Source organism: Crinia signifera, chromosome 1, assembly GCF_055691185.1.
Source record: "Crinia signifera chromosome 1, ASM5569118v1, whole genome shotgun sequence".
Lineage (NCBI taxonomy): Eukaryota > Metazoa > Chordata > Amphibia > Anura > Myobatrachidae > Crinia > Crinia signifera.
The window spans coordinates 256972048-256990272 of NC_139217.1; the positions used below are offsets into that span (position 1 = coordinate 256972048).

Below are 18225 nucleotides of genomic sequence, written 5' to 3' on the forward strand. Positions count from 1 at the left end.
CTAGGTTGACCACTAATGGTTCGACAGTGACTAGATGGACACCTTGGACAGTGACTAGTGACTTATGGTCGACATGAGGTTTTCATGATTTTTTTCAGAAAAAAGGTGGATTTTCATACTTTACTATCCAAGTGGGCATAAAGTGGGAATATAATAGTATGGCGAGCAAAGAGGTACATATACGGTCTCCATGTCGATGTATTATTACATAGACACCAAAAAAATCATGTAACCCTTATACAGTTCCAGCCTTTTAACTATTGACCTTGCCTATGTCTACCATAAGCTTGTGTCGACCTAGTGACTGCCAACCTAGACATTGTCTATCATCTATACCAGTGGTTCCCAACCTGGGGTACTAGTACCCCTGGGGGTACTCTGCAGACCAGTTGGGGGTACTTGAAAATAATATTGGTAATGGCGGACAATGAAAAGGTCTTTTGATGGCTGAAGAAGACCCATTGCCAGGGAGACAAACCATGTTGTGTCATATGCCTGACCAGCAATCCACTGGGAGCTTCCCATGCTGCCCTCAGACATCAGCAATCATCTGCCCAGCACTGACAAAGGTGGAGGAAGCAGCGATATTAATCCTACCGGTGTTAGCGGGAATTCTGGAGATAATACACAACCAGTGTCTAGACATAGAAGGGCATGATTCCTTGCTGTATGCTACTCCTCCGCTCCTCCTTAATATAAGGACATGCATAAGGATCCGCATACCACTAAGTACTGTCCATATTTCAAAATGAGAGGAGGGGGTACTTATCAATGAAAAGCCTAATCAAGGGTACGGGAGAGAAAAAAGGTTGGGAACCACTGATCTATATCATTAAATATTGAATCACTTTATTATATATACATTTCTGGCACTTATATGTTAGTTGGGCGCCCTCTAAGCAATTTGCTTAGTGGCCTATTCTGTGTAGTGAAATTGCATTGCATCGCATGGGCCATTTTAGGGCCATGCGATGTGCGATGCGATGCGATTTTCCTATGTAATTTATTCACTGCTCTCTAAGCCCCGGCCCACTGCATCGCATCGCATCTGCCGCAAAATCGCATGCGATTTTATAGGGTGTGCGATGCCGTGTACAATAATATCAGCAACGATGAGAGGCACTTGTGGGTCTTATTTCAATCATAAATCAGGCGGAGGACGACAACTAGGTGATCACCTAGTTGGCATCCTCCGCCTAATTTATGATTGAAATAAGACCCACGAGTGCCCCTCATCATTGCTGATAAATAAATATATATATATATATATATATATATATATATATATATATACTGCACTGTAACTTCTATGGTGACTGCTGTGCTGGGTATGGGTCATAGGGTCAACAGAACTTTGGTCAACATACATTAAGTCAACATGGTCATTAGGTCAGCACAAGCATTAGGTCGACATGACAAAAGGCCAACGTGAAAAAGATTGACATGAGTTTACTATTAGCTAGGCTGCGAGTGAGTCTGAATTATGTATTGTGGCGTTTTTGGAAGTTTTACTACATTTTTATACTTGATACATATAGGCCTTTATTCTGGTTCACTCGCAATGGCAAATTCCTTCTCAAATGGACAACACCATATGCACTGCAGGGGGGCAGATGTAACATGTGCAGATAGTTACATTTGGGTGAGTTATTTTGTTTCTGTGCAGGAAAAAAGCTGGCTGCCTAATTTTTACACTGCAATATAGATCTCACTTTGACGTAAAACCCCACCCAAATATAATTCTCTCTGCACATGTTACATCTGCCCCACCTGCAGTGCACATGGTTTTGTTCATTTGAGAAGGAATTTGCCTTTGCGAGTAAACCAGAATAAGGGCCATACTGCATACATCCAACACTAATACATACAGTAGATATTTTCCCACACCAAAATATATCAAATGACTTTTCAAGCAAGTCAGGAATTATTAACTTACATTAAGGGCTAAGGGCAGGCTTATCTAATAAATACGCAGAAATTACCTTTTTACTTTGTAGAATTTCAATAGTAAGTTCTCCTTTGTTTTTTTAAATTAACTCTTTTTATGTAGATGCAGGCAAAACCTTTTTACTCTTGGGGTACTGATCTTTTCTGTAACAATATAACCTGTAGCTTATGCACTTATTGTAATGGATGATTATCACTGTGTAAAACACACAACACCTACAGGCAATATGGAATGGATATCTAGCAAAATCATCTCCTGTGGAATCAACAGTCTGATCAAAGACTTCGAAATGTGTGTAAAACATATTAATAATGAGGAGGCTAAACTAGTACGTGACACCCTGAGGCTCTTCCAACCCACCATGAACTTCATTGAGGGTAAAATAGGTGAGTCCAATTCTGCATGTATGTTTTATTTTCTAAAATATACCCTAAGTATTTTGGCTCACGGCAGGTGAACGATAATGATTATCCTTTGTGCCTTAATTGTACCGTACATGAAAAGCAACAATACATGCCAAAGGAATTAGTGACTCTGTTTTTTTTTAACGACATTCAGTTCCCTTAACCCTTTGAGTGCCAACGTTGCTGTGAGAGATCCGCAAAACATCCGTTAAAAATGTCAGCGCCGCTCACAGCGAATGTTCTTTTTTTGGGTGCAATATTTAACTAGAATTCAATTAATAGACTTGGCTGAATTTGTATTTATTTATATTAAAAGAACAGTCGCTGTGAGTTATGCTGGCATTTTTAGCGGATATTTTTAGGAACTCTCACAGCAAAGTTGGCACTCAAAGGGTTGAGCATATTTGATGCTAATACAATTTTCTTTCATTTTAATGAGGAATTATGTGTTTATTTATTGTTTACGTATTGCTATAGCTATGTAGTGCCTTTTTGAAATTAAACACCATAACAGCAGGGTGACATGCAAATAAAACACAATAAAGAAATTACATATTTTGTACACAAGTATTTAGAAGTTGAATTTCTAGGTAATATAGGGGTTTATTCTATTTCATTCTTTCTGACAAAATCCTTCTTAGATGGACAAAACCATGTGCACTGCAGGGGGGCAGATGTAACATGTGCAGATAGAATTAGATTTGGGTGAGTTATTTTGTTTCTGTGCAGGGAAAATACTGACTGCTTTATTTTACACTGCAATATAGATCTCACTTTGAAGAAAAACCCCACCCAAATCTAATTCTCTCTGCACAAGTTACATCTGCCCCACCCGCAGTGCACATGGTTTTGTCCATCTAAGAAGGATTTTGTCAGAAAGAATGAACTAGAATAACCCCCATATAGAAAATTGTGTATGTCCCTTGATTTTGGGCGCATACTTTGGTTATACTATAAGTAATGGAACAAAACTTTTAAAAATCATCTCTATATATATGTCTAGTCTAGTGTCTGTGTGTCACCGAAATACTGCCATCTGTTGGCAGCAAGTGAAACTACATCTCTTTCTCTCTCTCTTACAGAGGCAATTATATACAATTAGCTGCCTTGATACAGTAGCTTTCGCTTTGAGCGGGATTACTAGTATATTATAACTACTTTAATTATAATAGCACTATTTTATTATTCATGCTTAAACACAGATGTATGTGTACAATTTTGTGTGCTATTTATAATAGCAGTATTTTATTATTCATGCTTAAACACAGATGTATGTGTACAATTTTGTGTGCTATTCATAATAGCAGTGTTTTATTATTCATGCTTAAACACAGATTTATGTGTACAATTTTGTCTTGAATGTTCATTTTTTTCTGTGTATGTAATGGTTTATATAAATTGGTATACTGGGTTGACTAGAAAAGTATAGTAGTGTAATGGGGCTTACACACGGGGTGATTTCAGGACATTTCTACGGAGAACGCTGGCCCTGTCAAATCCCTCAGGACAAAGAGCTGACATATCACTTTGTGCTAAGGGATCTAGCTTCGCTTAGAAGGCCAGCCACATCTCCCTGTGTGTAGGCCCCTTAAAACACGGTGAAAATGATAACAAACTATAGGATACATTTTAGTTGTCACTTCAGTTGTAATCTCTATAGCTTTTGATAGAGACCCCCCTGGGGTCTGCATATTCAAATGGGTAATAGATAAGAATTATTACAAAGCACATATGAGCTGATAAATTTCACAATAAGTTAAACAATGTGATTTGTAAGCTGATATTTGGCTTTTGCTGAAACATGAAGTTACACCCAGGTTTGAGGAAGTGCTGTGTTTCCAGACAGTGGTCAGTGACCACAGGAGTCAGCTAGAAGCAGATTTCGGACCATGTAAGGCATAAGTTATTTACAGACAAACAGCATTAGGGGGCAGGAATATGGGAGGTCTAGGGTAATCCAGTTTACTGGAAGACCACTCCTTTGTTACAAAATGGAAGTGCACGTCTGCTACGCAAATCATGTTTGAACCAATATTCTGGTTGAAGCCCAACCCTATTGAGGAGGGTCATAATGAATATGTATGAATTTCCTGTAAGACCTACCCCTGAAGGGAGGTTCCATGCTTTTGTTACTATGTACAAATATGTGTCCGTGCAAATAAACGATAGAATACTTGCAATGATGAACCTGTGTTGTTTATTATTCTTGTATTCTCCTGATCAGATCAGTAAAGGTAAGGTAAACCAGAGGTGACTGAATATATCGAAGGTAATTATTTCACGCTATTATATGGGGGCTGCAAGTCCGGGATGGCAAACAAAAGGGGTACATCTAATGGTCTCAGTTCTATGCTGGATATCGCAGGGAGACTCTGACAACCCCGGGTAAGCAAACAGAAGATTGGTTGATTTACGATCACTGTTGCTTAGTCAGACCCTCTCTGTGCATCAGTCTAGCCACGTTTATATAGAACAAATTATACATTTATGTCACCCTTTTAAACCATTTTTAGTAACCCGAAATATTCAGATCACACATTTAACAATGCATTGTATTTTGAAATAGTTTTTTGTGACAGTAGAAATGTTTCGGTACTTATGTATTATCTGGGCTCCCATGTTAAATGCACCCCATTTTTCATACCCCTACTATCCAACTACGCATGGAGTTGATTTTATATAGTGTGGCGAGCGCAGCGAGCCACCGTGCCCGAAGCGTGGTGATCGCAGCGAGCCCCGCGAGGGGACGCGGTCTCATAAGAAAAACGGGAGCCCAGATAATACATAAGTACCAATGTTTCTTATACTGTTCTGTCTAAAGTAAATGTTGAATGAACTATGGTTACCTTCATGGAACCAGCATGAAAGATTACACCCTGTGGTATCACTTCGGTAAAGGAAATCTGTAAAAGTGTTTTGTGTTGTCTGACTGTCTGGTAAATATTAAGGTGAATAAGGTTCAGTGTCATCTAAAATTTCATGCTAAATTGTGCTGTGTGTACACAGTGTTATATTGAACCAATTAGGACACAGCTCTTATGGAATAGTGGTCTCTATGACCTATGTCACTACGTGGAACTTGTGTAAAGTGTAGAAATAGTATAGTCCTATGTTATAAGATAAAAGATTATTATAGAGAATCACAATTGCGGTAGCAAGACCAACAGATTTTAAAACTACAGTTAATGTACAAAATGATGTGATCAGACAAACTATCCTAGTATTGAGTTGTCATATTTGAAACAGAGGTTTTTGAAATGAATATAATGAGGGTTTTTTAATAGTGACTAAAGAAAGGAGACTTGCAAATTCACATTGTCACATTGCTCCATGTCACACCTTGTTCAGATTGTAAATGTAGTATTGTATTTTGGTTTGATAATTTTAGTGGGCATTATTTTAAGACAAAAATAACGAGTATAAATTCAGTCAACTGTTCAGGTCACTGATGAACACAAAGTAGTAGATTTTGTTATTATTGTTGGTTGCCATTTAGAGACAGAATTGGTGGAAAAAAGTTGAAGGTCAAATTTATTCTTGGTGTTTAAATGCATTCAAAATAGCAGCACTCTCACAGGTACTATTGGTCAATGTCTCATTCATAGAGATAGATTGAGATGGTGGAAGGGGTTTGTTGATTTTCATACAGCAGCCTTAGACAGATCCATAACAAATCCGAAGCCAGTAATACACAGTTATACTTCCTTGCACAACATCACATCCTGCCTCGCCGCAAGTGGATAAAGGCCACACTCATTGGATTTGATCAGTCCATTGGAGAGGGAGCAGGAGCTTGAATGGAGCGTTCCGATTGTCAGGTTGTTGCAGATAAAGAAAGGAAGGGGAGCCAGGTTATACACGGTTATTGGTTACAGGATTATTTGGGTATTTGAGACTTATCACAACAAGTATAATAGTATATGTACTTACAGCATTGTGATAAATGAACCCACCAGAGCACAATATTACTCAGTGTAGCGCAATCAGAACTCATACCACATACAAAAGACAGAGATGTATTTCACAGTCCAGATGCTTCCTGTGACACAAAATAAAAAAGGGGAACTAATTCCAAGACCTGAATGAAATGCTTAATATTGTTAAGTCCTCTAGAATTTAGTTATAATAAGCTATTGTTATGTGTATGTATATGTATATATATATGTGTATGTGTAGATGTTTGTTGAATAGATTTAGAGCAAATTGTCAGAAGCAGACCATTTGAAATGGTACAGTAGAACACTATAATGACAAATGCTGCTAACTATAGATTGTTAGCATAGAAATGTTTTCAAGGCACCCCTAGGCCAAATGTTTCTTATTCAGAAAATATATAAAATTATGTACATTGTGTTTATGTGTCACAGTTATCTGGTGAGGGACAGGATTTGCTCCTGTTTGTCTACATATATTATAATTAGCAGCCACCAGCACTGTTTTGCCTGTTACATTGCACATAACTAATATGAATTGATCCTGGTCCACCAACCCAAGGCACCCCTGCAAGTGTCCTGAGGCACCCCAGGGTGCCTAGGCACACAGTTTGAGAATCACGGCTTTATGCCCTGAATTAAATTAGTTCATATGTAATTGTAAGTGTAATTACAGATTTTTAAAGATTTAGAGGAAGTTGGAAAAAAATATAGAAAAGAGGAAATATGTATATGTGTATTAGAACAAAGCACCCGTATAAAATGTTGTTCAATCTTGGGACAGACTTTATAGTCTAAGAATCAGATAAACCCAAAAGGTAATGTTTTAGCACAGATAGATATTCAAGGAAAAAGAACATCTTGACTAACCTCGTGGGAAGGTATGAAGACGCAGTACTCCATGTTGATCTTCACACAGGGCAGAAACTACAGTCTCTTAGTAATACAATTATGTGTAATGTCTGTGTATGAAGTAGCAAAATGAATTAAATGAGGAAGTACATTAAAAGGTACTTGGGTGGGCGGACAGACACTCCTACTCCAGAAGAGTAAGCCAACCCCTTAACCTATCAATGATAAATGAACGCCCATACAAAGTATAATTCCTCACATCACTAACATGTTGTGTTAACCTATTAGGAGCTGATATTCTGCAATTTATGAACTCATCAAGGACAGGCATGAAATAAAAGTAATAGAAGTTGCTGTATTCTGTGCTCTTTTAGAAAGTTTTCCTGCAGACTTTGCTGATACCATGCTGCCCGATTTGGAAAGAAAAAAAAAATGATGAATATTTGATGTCAGCATGCAACTGCAATGTCCACTCACCACAGAACAAACAGCAGCCATCAGCCATCAGCAAAAAAGTCCAAGCCTTCCTGTGGTCTGGTGTCCTTGTGCAGTGCAGATCTCCACAGCAATACACCTGTTCTGTCCAGAAATATGATGTCTCCGGTTCTGGTGAAGTTCAATACAGACTGGTACAAGAGAAGTCATTGAAAGACTGCTAATAAACTGTCCCATTGTGCCTAAAATCGACACACCTTGCTGGATCAGATCCCACCATCAGGGGCCTGGTTTACGGTGAATGATTGGCCAATGCACTCTGCTCTATGCTTATCATCAAAGACTCACAAGAACAAAATGCCATAAGGAAACAGTGTCCCTACTCAAGTTTTTGGAAGAGCAAGACTGCAGGGCATCGAAAGACAAATTACAGCTCTACAAACACAAAGTCATATTCTTGGGCCACTGCATTTCTCAAGGCATCAGATACCTGACAGAAGAGAGGAATAAGCTCATACTGCAAGCCAAGGTACCAAAGACTGTTAAACAAATAAGGTCATTCCTATGCCTGGCTGGCTATTGCAGGGACTGGATCCCTCTTGCATCCGTTTATATGCAAACCTTGTATGATGCTACAAAGAAGTCCATGCCCATCAGATGAAGAAATGTCTCAAGCAATTCAGCAACTAAAGGCAGCCATAGCTTCTTCACTGGCTCTAGGCTTTACAGACTATTCAAAATCCTTTTTCCTCTACTGTCATAAGGAAAAGGAACACGCACTGGGAGTCCTTACGCAGCTACATGGGACAAGACCTCTTGCTTACTACTCCACAAGCCTGAAAATATTATCCAAGAAGCACCTGCGGCTGTATTAAAAGACATTGTTCTCAATCATGAACTGACTGTACAAGTACCACATGTGGTAACTGAAATTCTGCAATAAGCCAGAACTAAGCACCTATCAGCAGCCAGACTCACCAAGTATGAAGTTCCATATTGAGTGCAACCAATGCGACAATAAAGAGATGCATCTTAACCCGCCAACAATTCTCGTGTGAACATCAAATGTTCAAAATGAGGGAGAATATTGGAACAAGCACCTTCTACAAGCACACCTTTATCTACAGCAGCCCAGAGAATGGAAGTAGATTCGGAAGAAGGTGGAGGTGAGAAGCGAATATTCATGTCATAAATTTTTCCCATGATTGACTTGCTTTGATGAAACAAGAGACTCAGACATTCCCATACGTCCATGACACCCCCATACCCAATGCTCATTATGAACTGTATATTGATGGGTCCAGATATTATGAAGATGGCACACCCTACACTGACTATGATGTCACCACAGAGAGTGAGGTGGTGATTTCTAGAGCCTTACCAGTACAGATGTCAGCATAAGCAGCAGAACTTGTGGCCCTCACTAAAGCATTGAAACATGCGAAGAACACAACAGCAAACCTTTATACAGATTCCAGATACAGCTGGGGAGTGACGATGGGCTACGGCTAATCTAGAAAAGCAGAGACTTTTAAAACAGTTACAAGAAAACAGATGCAGCACGCTGACCTCATAAAAAAACTTTTCCAAGCATTGATGAAGTCATACAAAGTAACTATCATACAGATACAAGCACACACAGGGAACCAGACCAAAGAAAGCAATCTAGCAGATGCTGAAGCAAAGCAAGCTGCAATGACAAGTCCACAGAAAGAAAGAAGCAGTTACAGTACCAAAGAGCACAGAACTGCAGTATATGCCTGAACTACAAGTCCAAACTGACTACTCCAACATCTGCAAAGCTCAAAAGCTGAAAGTTAAATTCAACGATGCAGTTTGCTAAAATGTTATTAAGGCCCAAACCTGATAAGGGTTTGAGGCTGTATTTTGTGCCTAGCAGCTACGATAAGTGATAGTAATATGGTTTATGGTAATGATAATGAAGATACCTGATTACGTTTCTGATAAAGCAGAGAAGCCTCAGACATGGGCTGACTCAAATAGTACAGGCCCATTACCAAGTAGCAAAAATTAAAATTAAGAGATTGCTAGGTCTGTTCACTTTCCCCTTTTAATTCAAGATCCATGCATTACCACAGAAAAGGACCTTGGTATGTTTCTGAGTGCTGAAACTCTAAATCAAATGGTCTTTCGGGTCCAAACGGTCCTCCCACATGGGGTACCAAAAAAGGAAACAAATTATACCCAACAATAGTGATATACTGTTTAAACGATAATTATTATCAATTAAAAGGAATATTGTCAGAAAATAGCGCATAGGAAGGGACAGTGAAGTCACCATAGGCACTCCGGATCCTCAGTATGAGGTCCAAATTCACTGTCCAAATGTATTATTATTATTATGCATAAGAAAAGACAAATATGATGGTCTACAAAGAATTGCAGACAAAAATAGCATGGGTGGTTAAACAAAACAGGCCCTGATAAGTTCTCCTTCCCTTTGGATGGAATCCACTGCGCTGGTCCCCTTCTGGCCAACCGGTTTCGATAGACTAGCTATCTTTTTCAAGGCATGGGATCCAAGCGTTGGTTAGGAGTCCCATTAACTACTATAGAGTTGATAAATATTAGCATCACTGGGTATTTTTGTAACTCCTCATTAGCTAATAAGACTAGGTAGACATTCTGATAAGCAGAATGACCTAAAAGGATTATTTTTGTGTTAATGCCACAGATCAAAATTATTTGTAAATATTCAGATGGTACCGTGCAGCTAAAAAACAGATATGTGTTTGGCTGTACCAAGAGCATGTTATAATTACCAGTCTGATGTAAATTGAAGATACTATAGAGCAGCGGTTCTAAAAAAGTGGGTCCCGACTTTCTCAGCATGGGGTCATAACTCCCTATTGCTGCCCATCAAGCTGATTATTTTTCTAATTTCAGTCAGTGATTCAGGGAGTCTGGAACATCTGTTGAATTGTCTGTTATTCTAGACTCCTCCAATCACTCTGTGCCTCCACAAATGCTGCCATGCATGTGCTGTCTGCTGACTACACATGTGATGTTATGACTTTCTGCAGTAACTTGCTGGGGTCCAGTCATTATTTCTATTTCCTGATGGGATCCCAGAGAAAGATAGTTTGAGGAGCCCTGCTATAGAGGAACACAGCTAGAGTCAAGGATTTGAAGAAGCAGATTATTAAAGGGAATTCAGGATGGTTAATTTAGCTTAATCCAGCAACATGGTTCTCAGGAATCAGTAGATGGGTTATAGGAATTCTCATGTTCGCCCTGAAAATTATAGGATTAGGTATATTTGCTTATATTGCCTTCAGAATACTAATGTGTGCTTTTTCTGTCCAATAGCATATATACAGCTTTCTGCATATTCATATCCATAATATATATATATTGGTAATTGTAAAGGATTATTAAATTGATTGTAATATCATTTACAAAATGAGGGAATGATAGAGACCCCCCTGGGGTCTGCATATTCATATGGGTAATAGATAAGAATTATTACAAAGCACATATGAGCTGATAAATTTCACAATAAGTTAAACAATGTGATTTGTAAGCTGATATTTGGCTTTTGCTGAAACATGAAGTTACACCCAGGTTTGAGGAAGTGCTGTGTTTCCAGACAGTGGTCAGTGACCACAGGAGTCAGCTAGAAGCAGATTTCGGACCATGTAAGGCATAAGTTATTTACAGACAAACAGCATTAGGGGGCAGGAATATGGGAGGTCTAGGGTAATCCAGTTTACTGGAAGACCACTCCTTTGTTACAAAATGGAAGTGCACGTCTGCTACGCAAATCATGTTTGAACCAATATTCTGGTTGAAGCCCAACCCTATTGAGGAGGGTCATAATGTATGAATTTCCTGTAAGACCTACCCCTGAAGGGAGGTTCCATGCTTTTGTTACTATGTACAAATATGTGTCCGTGCAAATAAACGATAGAATACTTGCAATGATGAACCTGTGTTGTTTATTATTCTTGTATTCTCCTGATCAGATCAGTAAAGGTAAGGTAAACCAGAGGTGACTGAATATATCGAAGGTAATTATTTCACGCTATTACTTTCCTTCTTAATTCTCAGTTCCTTCTCTATTTAACTTGTGTTACAAATCAATGGTAAAGTGATAAAATGATGATAACATGGGAGGTGGTGATGCAGCAGTCGGTCAGCTCCTAACTGTAATTATTTCAAACCCAGTTGGTAACTTGACAGTTCGAAAGGTGAATGGCTGCTGTGTTATCACCTCCCACTTTATCTCCATTTTATCACTTCACCAGACTTAATAAATCTATCACAATAGGTAATCTCAGACTAAAACCCCTTTCAGACATAACAAGGTGCACACAACCCCGACTTGCAAGGGCGTAACTACCATAGGTGCAAGGGATGGGGCTGCTATGGGGCCCAGAGCTGAAGGGGGCCCATCTTTACTGTCTACATACATTTATAACCATCAGTGGCTAAATAGGGGGCAATTAAAAACTTTTGCTATGGGGTCTACAAATATCTAGTTACACCCCTGCCAACTTGGCTTATGTCTGAAAGGGTCAGACCTGGTTTGACAGTCTGTGACCATTCAATCGGCCAGAGTTAATCCAGCAACAAGCAACTCGGGTCAGTGCCCCAGCTTGTGTTTGAAAGGTACAGTATGACCAATTGTCATGCCTTATCAGAAATTCATTGGTGGTAGATAGTAGCACTTGGAGATGATGTAATCTCCAAGTGGACACTGTAACTGGGTTACTGGAAAACTCAACTCCGTTGCGAAGGGGGACAACCCAGGAATAACCTGGGTCATGACCCATGTGTGAATGGGGATAAGTACAGAAAACTTTGGCTTTATCCTGTGCTCAGTGTTCTACTATATGTAGAAGTCAGATGAAAGCAGGGGTTTTATGACTGAAAGGGATATCATCAACGACTGAATACAATAAAGGTGTACTGACTTAACTTAAAAAGGTTTTTACTACAATACTTGTTCGCTCCTATATCAATACAGATCCCTGCATTATATACATAGAGATGCTGGCAAGGCTGAATTTCCTTAAGTTGACTTGTCCATCCCTGATTGGTGACCTCTGCCAGCAGTGTCTCACTTGGTGTGATCAATATCCGCATCCAACCTTCATTCCTATGAGTGGGTTCTTCCAGCCACCTGGTGGGCCTCTGAAGACCACTCTTACAGGATTCAAAAAAGGTACATAATGGCATGGCATCGGCATAAGGAGTAGGCAGTAGGTAGCCCTTATACAATGTACAGTGGTTTTAACTTTTAATGATAGCCCAAAAAGTTTTACTGTAGTCCTTTTATTTCCAGATAAAGCTACATTATAAATTGTATCTGATTAAATAAGATTCAGGTCTACATTTTACTTTACTGCGTAAATCTATTTTGAGATATAATCCTACTAAATTCTGTGATGTTAACATATCATATCGCAATTTGCTCTTTGATAGTTTTATTTACCAAAACACGTTACATTGGTCCCATAAAAATAGATTGCTGAGTCAAATATAAAAGAAATACGGTATACTTCTGTTTATCCATTCATTCAGATCTATGTTAATGTTATCCTTTGTCTAGTAAAAACAATGATAAATTATGGACACAGCAAACTGCTTATTTTAAACACTTGTGTGATCTTCAAAGGCCCAAATTCATGGAAGCAAAGAAATGACACAGAGGAGGAGTTGACAAAGACCCATTTTGTGGGAAACAGGGCTTTTCTCTGCTTTTATAGAGTGGGTTACTGTGGATAAGTCCCTGACTTCTCCAGCCACACCCCTGCTCCGTGACTGAATCACATCAGTTCATTAAAGGTTGGCAAGCTCAGCTTTCCGATTCACTTGTGTGTCAGATTCCCCGTTTTAGGATGCTGTAATCTTAACATCAATGCAAAATGGACAGGGACGTTGCTTACTTCCCTGTCTTCTGCCTGGTATCCATTCTGGCTCCACCCATGAACTTCCAGCAGCCACTGCAGCTTCCCTGAGCTCAGTCACAGGTGCATGCACAGGAAGGACCTGCACTCACCTTCATGCTTCTTCCACCGGGCTACAGCTGAGGACAGGACAGGACAGTCAAAGCCCAGGATACCAGATCACATTGCCCAGAGGGCCAGTACACAAGAATTACTACATAACAAAGCTACTGTATAAATTGCATTAAATTGATGCTATATATAGTGAAAAGTAACAATTCTGTTTCCTTTTCTACATGAATAGACCCTGATATCATGGATTGGCCTCATTTGATAAAAAAAAGACTAAGAAGACTAACAGGCACTGGCACTGTAATCCCGTATGTAGTGATTGTGTCACATCTGCCGGGATTTGTACTGAGACACCCACCTGTGGCCTCTGGGTTCTGCAAAAATCATAAGCATTTTGGTAAAAAAAAAAAATCAACCTTCTGAGTAACCCCATGGTCACGCAGCATGGAGCCTTTTTACCTGCATACCGAATTACAGTTGCAAGCTTTTAACACTCCCCCTTCCGGTACGTCTGTGTTTCAGTGACCGCCACAAGACCACCGATTCACATCAGTATGCAGTATGACTCAGACGCATGCACAGAGGGGCAATAACAAAAATTCTCCACTGCATTCAATATCGACATAGCGCTTATCTCTAAATCAGACACACAATTTGCAAATAAACTTATTCCCTGCACTTTTATTATATATATTAAAATATTAGCAACAAATATTAATTGGGATATGATACGGTTAAAATACATATATATATATATATATATAAATGTCCAGGAATCGGCACTCCAAATAACGTTGTTAGCTTGAGCCGGTGCCCTCGCAAAGAAGGGTATAGACAGGTGTGGTGCGGCACTCTCGGCATAATAACACATCTTAATAAGACATGTCTTATTATGCCGAGAGTGCCGCACCACACCTGTATATGTATATATATATATATATATATATATATATATATAATTCTTTTGATGAATTTGATGTGGAGTACACTTTAGATGAGGCTCTGAATTATTGTTTAATGTTTAAATTTAATCTTCATCTACCTAGGTATCACTGTGATGGAGGTCTGTCCGGAAAAGGATCTTGTTGTGGTGGGATCTGAGGATGGGACCATGATAGTGTGGGACATTAAAGATATAGTGGTTATCCACACTTTGACCGGCCATTCTGGTAGGGATTTATTGCCTAAATACAAAAAAATATATATAACAGAATGAATATTGAAAACGTTCAATCATTTCAAATTGCCAAATAGGAGCTTGTGCTGTGTGTATTGATAGGGAATAGATCTCTGGAGAATTTGGGGGTGCAAATGAACTTGGGTGTTTATAGTGGATGTGAGTGGAGGGGTGGCATCAACAACTATAAATGAATAGTTGATAGGGATAAATTTATTCCAATATGTAATATTTAATTCTAAACAACACAATTCTAAACATTTAATATTAAGACAAATGTTCTATGGAAGGAGAACAGTTACATTAAAATTGAAATAACGTTCTTCATATCTATGCATAGAGGACTTCAGCTGTTATTAACCCTTAGAGTGCCAACATTGTTGTGAGTGATCCTCAAAATATCCGCTAAAAATACCAGCATCGCTGATAGTGACTATTCTTTTAGTATAAATAAATACAAATACAGCCAAGTCAATTAATGGAAGTATAATTAAATAATGCACCAAAGAAAAAAAAAAACAGTCACTGAGTGGCGCTGGCATTTTTAATTGATATTTTGCGGATCTCTCACAGCAACGTTGGCACTGAAAGGGTTAATAAAAAGGTTTGCGTGGCAATTTTCACACCTGTTTTGAGAAATTATCTTGGCACTCAAAGGGTAAATAGCCACTAAAGCCAGTAGCACTCAGATTAATATTACAAATTGCTTAATAAGTGCTCCCAGGCATTAGAGTGTTTTTTTTTTTCTCGGAGTCAAGCCACCTAAACCTCTTCATTAATGGGGATATACCTGCAATTGTAACTCCCAGTAATAACTGCTTAGGCTCTGTGCTTTCTTGCAGCTGGAATACTATGTGTAAAGGTTTTCAGTTTAGGAACCCGAGCAGTCTCTAGTTCTCTCGACCATACCTTGCTCCTATGGAATCTAGTGACAGGCAAAGCATATCTGTGTATTGAAGACCTTTCAAACTATGAAAATACATCTCTGCACGTAGATGAGAAGATTGGTGTCATTTATTCTACAACTGGATCTCAGGTGTGGACTTTTTCTTGGACCACAGTTTTATACTGTCAATCAGACCACATAAAATGACTGTATGCTACAACAGCATGTAATATGTTATCATTATATTTAACAGTAAATGGCTAACTATCCCCAAGGCTTGGAAAGTAGACCCCTTACGGGCCTATGTACTAATCATTGAAGAATGATTAAGTGGATGCAGATAATGTACCAGCCAACCAGATCCTAAATGCCTTGTTACACCTGCTACTGAGACTCTTCAGGGGTGTTAATAGTTATACAGGTTGAGTATCCCTTATCCGAAATTCTTGGGACCACGAGCATTTTGCATAAGGGATTCTTACAGTTTTGGGATTTTTTTTACATACTTACCTGTCCCCTCGATGGTCTCACGGCATCCCCCGGCGGCCTTCAGGATCTTCTTCAGTGGTCCCAGGGGTGCATTGCGCAAGTTTGCGTGAGTCACCAGTGCACCCGCGCACCAACGCAATGCACTCCTGGGACCACTGAATACGTTGAAGAAGTTCCTGAAGGTCATGTAGACATCTGGGGCTTGGTAAGTATGAAAAAAGGGGCGGGCAAAATAATTCTGAAATATTCCAAAATAACCACGGCTTTTGGAATATTTCAGATAAGAGATCTCTGGATACGGGATACTCTACCTGTAGTGGTAAATGTGTCTCATCAAATATTGTTTTTTTTTGTGCAGATGTCAAGATTATTAGAAAAAACACTAAACGTTATCCTCCTCCAAGTAGGTCTGTGGTTGGAATGTAGAAACTGGAGCCCATGTTCTGCAAGTCTCGCCTGGAGTTCCCGAGTTTCCGGTGCAGGCTGCTGTATTTACCCCACAAAAGATCATAATAACAGTGACAGAAGGGGGCACAGTTCATCTATGGGACAGTGTGACAGCCGAACTTCGTGGGTCAAGACAGCTCCCAGGAATAGATGGAGAGGCAGCATTTCCTACTTGTAGCTGCGCCATCCCAAAATATGGAAAGATGATTGTAGGATTTAAAAATGGCTTCTTAGCACAGGTATTAAGAGGCTCAATCATTTTCTTGTTTAATACATATTTAAAAATATATTTAAAATTATTTATTATATCCAGTATATATATATATATATATATATATATATATATATATATATATATATATATATATATATACATACACATATACACACTGTATTATTTTTCAATATTCCACCACACGCTCAATTTAAAGTGATATTTAAGAATACACTAATAGTTCACAATATGGCAGCCTGACCATTAGATTCCCAGAGGGCCAGAGAATCAACAGAAAAATACACAACTCAATAGTGGTATGTTGCCTATAGTATATAATTTAAAACATAAAATTCAGGTAAGAAAGTCCACAATTTTCAGTAAAGTAAGCAAAGACGTTGTTCATCCAAAGGGCGTATTTATTTGTTTCTTCGAATGTTGGTAAAGAATATAACAGTTGATCCTCAATCAAGGATACATAGCAAAACTCCAACACGTTTCATCAATAAGGGGGAACAATAACATATCTATAATGCAAACATTGCAATCAGTATATAATAAAAAAAAGTATAATTTCAAAGTACTTCACAATAGAACATATTAGATAGTAGTGTATAGTATGAATAATTGAGACAAGTGACATAAAGGGAGGGGCATACCTTCCATCGAAAAAAGGTTTACTTTATATTTATATTAGAAATCCAAAACGTGGACAGGGTATTCTTTATAAGTAACCTATAATACAATTAATTTATTATAAGTGAATTCTTAGATGCTAATAACCAATATTTTAGTAATAGGAGGGGCGGGAAAGGTACCTACCCCAATATTTAATTCCTGAGTTTGGGTTATACAAGACAAGGTTTCCTTTAAAGGATATAATTGGCTAAAAAAATTAGGTGGTTTATAATAAATCTAATTAAATATATATAATAATAAGTAATTAAGGTGATAGTGGCAAATAATGTGCACATACCAATAAGATTAGAGCAGTGTCATTCCTCCAGTCTGATAAGAACCATAGTATCAGTGATACTAAATCCTCCAAAACAATAGATCTTGTAAAAATCACCTAAATAAGGTGAAAGTAATTTCAATTACTTTAATTAATTAAAAGTGTTTAACCATTAGGGTCCCAGAAACGACAAGATGAGGTGAAAAACATACCAAGAAAAAGTATATATTGATGCCAAATTGTTCCAGGTAAAAGGCTTCAGGCAAAGCAGCTTAACTGAAATATATATATGAGTTTCTTTTGTATATATACAAGATTGAGGATACTAACAGATTAAAACAAATTTGATTGGTCCATAAAATAAAAATAAATAACTTTGTTCTAGAAGTGTTATACATTTCCTAAAATATGACAAATAATAGATCTAAAGTCCAAAAGCTACACTATAGTTTTCTATTAGGATGTAGTTTAAGGAACTCTAGTTAAAAAAGTAATAGGGTTT

General features: G+C 38.3%; 1 protein-coding gene and 1 long non-coding RNA gene across 3 annotated transcripts in view; one reads left to right on the forward strand and one right to left on the reverse strand.

Moving 5' to 3' along the window:
- Nucleotides 1–18225, forward strand: part of NWD1 (NACHT and WD repeat domain containing 1) — an 87205-nt gene that overhangs the window by 56543 nt on the left and 12437 nt on the right. Inside the window, exons 11-15 of the mRNA XM_083179340.1 lie at nucleotides 2170–2334; nucleotides 12562–12759; nucleotides 14602–14724; nucleotides 15575–15768; nucleotides 16515–16793. Coding sequence (XP_083035466.1) covers nucleotides 2170–2334; nucleotides 12562–12759; nucleotides 14602–14724; nucleotides 15575–15768; nucleotides 16515–16793 — 959 coding nt within the window. The remainder of the gene's footprint in view (nucleotides 1–2169; nucleotides 2335–12561; nucleotides 12760–14601; nucleotides 14725–15574; nucleotides 15769–16514; nucleotides 16794–18225) is intronic.
- LOC146073576 (uncharacterized) lies at nucleotides 5867–7251 on the reverse strand. 2 transcript variants are annotated; one of them, XR_014473292.1, is made up of 3 exons: nucleotides 7155–7251; nucleotides 6283–6391; nucleotides 5867–6144 (listed from the first exon to the last, which is right to left on the reverse strand). It is a non-coding gene; the product is annotated as an uncharacterized LOC146073576 (long non-coding RNA). The 2 variants fall into 2 exon arrangements; XR_014473291.1 differs by having other exon boundaries at nucleotides 5867–6391.